Source organism: the organism of the source record quoted next, unplaced genomic scaffold (assembly GCF_019419815.1).
Source record: "Pyrus x bretschneideri cultivar Hongxiangsu unplaced genomic scaffold, Pyrus_bretschneideri_v1 Contig426, whole genome shotgun sequence".
NCBI classification, from domain to species: domain Eukaryota; kingdom Viridiplantae; phylum Streptophyta; class Magnoliopsida; order Rosales; family Rosaceae; genus Pyrus; species Pyrus x bretschneideri.
In genome coordinates this window covers 1-2,766 of record NW_025999753.1, presented here as the reverse complement: position 1 = coordinate 2,766, position 2,766 = coordinate 1, and the positions used below count along the sequence as shown (strand labels likewise).

Genomic DNA, 2,766 nt, shown 5'->3' with positions numbered 1-2,766 from the left:
TTGCTTTATATCGTTAATGTGCTTTGGAAAATTTAAAAATCTCACTTATGTGAGATCAAGTATTATTGCTACTGTAGCAACTTGTAAGGTTTTCTTAGTAGCAAGTCAAACCGGGTTACTTGAGTGTAAATTTGTTAAGAAATCTGTTATTAACAGGTTCTTAACGAGGAACAATAACCCGATTAATTATTAGGATAACTCAAAATTCATTATTTTTGTATTATTTTCGTTCTCCATTAACGGATGTTGTAAGATATAAAATTGGTTAAGAAATTACAGGAGAGCAAAGTCTTCGATGAAGAGTTGAATCTGGACCCATTAACCATTACAGTGTCGGTTTCTGAACCAATAGGGTTCCAAAACGTAGCAAGAATGTCATCTCACAGTTAAAGGTAATTCCAAAGTTCCAATGCTCTGAGGAAAGTGACCGCTGGATCTCCATAAATATGGGCTCCTAATCCCTACACCGTTCCATCCCACCATCCGTTGTGCAATAGAAGTCTCTCTCCCATCCTCTCTCCACGCACAAACAACAGTACCTTGAGGTTCCTTCTCCGCTTTCTCTCTGTGTCCTTCCCTTTTTCTCAGGTTTTTTCTTGGAAAAGAAAGTAAAGTCTTAGTCAATTTCCATGTGAAAATTCAAAATTCCCCCACAAGAAAACAAAAACAAAAAGAAAAAAAAAAACCTTTGGTTCCTAGTACCCATCTCTCTCTTTTGCACTTGCACCCTCCCTCGCAATTATCACTACATTATTGTTGCTTAATTTTTGGCTACATTTTTCGTTGAGAACGATATACATATGGAGGAATTTTACAGGATGATCGCAGGTGTGACATGTGCAGGTTCAGATGATCATGTGAATGTTCATCAGCAAGTTGAAAATATGTCTACTAGTACTAGCAGCGCCAGTTGTGGTGGGTTTCATGGCGGTGGTCATGTGGTGGATGATCATAATATGCTGTTATTTGGGACGGAGGGTTTAGGATCCGATCATATGTCTGATCTGATCAAGTCCCAGATAGCCAGTCACCCTCGTTTCTCTGATTTAGTTACCGCATACCTAGAATGCCAAAAGGTTAATTAATTAATACACCAGTGCATGAATAATCTCTTATCTTTATTTAATTTTTGCAGTATACATTAATGATTTCCTGTGTTATTTAGAACCCACTGTACCCTGAAAATTAAAATATGTAAATTAAAATAGTAGAGGCCAGGCATTATTTTATAATGTTTTGGTTCCATTTGGACTTTTCGAACTTTAGACCTAACCTACTCTAAACGTAACTTCTCCTAACCATATCAATGCATCCTCATCATTTGGCCGTATTCGTTAATTAAGCAAACAGTATGCAGGGTTTTAATTATATATGGTTGTTTTGAGTTTTTCATAGAATATTATACTTTTACAGGTTGGAGCACCAGCGGAGATGAAAAATCTGCTTGAAGAAATTGGAAGGGTAAGCCACCCAATGAGCACCTGCAGTGAGATAGGAGCTGATCCAGAACTTGACGAGTTCATGGTATACTGATTAATTATTCACTTTTATTCATTTCTTTTGTGATATTTTGTACTCTTTAAGTTCTGTTTGATTGCTGAGAAAAGAAAGGAAAATGTACAGAAAACTAGGGTTAAATTTGTGAGCTTCTACATGTATCTTTTTCTTTGTTTTGCAAGGAATCATATATTGAGGTTCTCCATAGATTCAAGGAGGAGCTATCTAGGCCATTCGATGAAGCAACAACATTCTTGGTCAACATTCAAACTCAACTTAGCAACCTCTGTAAAGGGACATTCCCAAATACCTGGGACAATCACTCTGGTAAATAAATCTCTTCAGCTGTAAATACATTTTCCTTTTTCAATCTTAGTTTTTGGAGGGTTTCAAACCTTGAACCTACTTCTACTCATAGCCCTAACCACTCTCACCACTAGGCCACCCTCAGTAGCTTATATAAACATTTTCCCTTAACTTTCATCCAGTCTAGGTTTTGGTTTTGTTTTTTCTTCTTCTAATTGTATGAAGAAGAAGACACGTATGTACATGCATATACACCTGTTTATTCATCAGTCCAAAGGAGGTTGTATGCGTACGAGATTGTACATGGCTTTCATTTAATTGGTTTCTGTTTTATATATTGACAAATCATGACACGTGGGATGAGCATAACATGATGGTGTTTCTGATGCCCTAGAAAGAGAGAGATATATTTGAAAGTGACTTGGTGGTGGAAAGTTAGATGCGTGACCTGACGACCTCATAACTCCACCGGGAGTCTCGGATATCACTTGTTCCGTTCTCACAATAATAAACATTCATAAGTACTTTCACAAAGCCTTCTATGACCGTCTGTAAGTTATTTTGAGAGGATCAAAATCACTTATGAAGGGAAACATGTGAATTAATGTTTTGCCATAAAATTATTTAAGGCGAATGCCCGGATCAGATAAAGGTTTTGAAGAGAGAATTTTTTCAATTAATTAATTTTACATAAAATCCCTAATTTCTAGACATGAGTAAATCGTCCTAATTAATAGTAGGGTGGTTCTAATAGGACGAGGTTGTGAATGAATCTAAGTTTAAGTTTGCGGGTACTTTATTTAATTAGAGAGATATTTTAATTAATCTAATTTAAATTATAAAAAGAGATTCCAACTCGAATTTGGATGGAGAGAAACATCATACTCTAGTCAACTTAATCAGCTACATCCAAAGTATGCAAATTTGGTGTACTACTGAGTAGAAGAAAATGGGGGGATAGGG

General features: G+C 36.2%; 1 protein-coding gene across 2 annotated transcripts; it reads left to right on the top strand.

Moving 5' to 3' along the window:
- The first annotated feature begins 390 nt into the window (after positions 1 to 390).
- On the top strand, positions 391 to 2,760 carry LOC125469432 (homeobox protein knotted-1-like 1). Of its 2 annotated transcripts, XM_048566767.1 has the most exons (4): positions 391 to 545; positions 844 to 1,076; positions 1,414 to 1,524; positions 1,680 to 2,760. In XM_048566767.1, exons 2-4 carry the CDS (start codon positions 885 to 887, stop codon positions 1,830 to 1,832), a joined length of 456 nt encoding a protein of 151 aa, XP_048422724.1. In that variant the 5' UTR covers positions 391 to 545; positions 844 to 884; the 3' UTR covers positions 1,833 to 2,760. The 2 variants fall into 2 exon arrangements, with proteins under 2 accessions (XP_048422724.1, XP_048422723.1); XM_048566766.1 differs by having other exon boundaries at positions 456 to 1,076.
- The last annotated feature ends 6 nt before the right edge of the window (positions 2,761 to 2,766 follow it).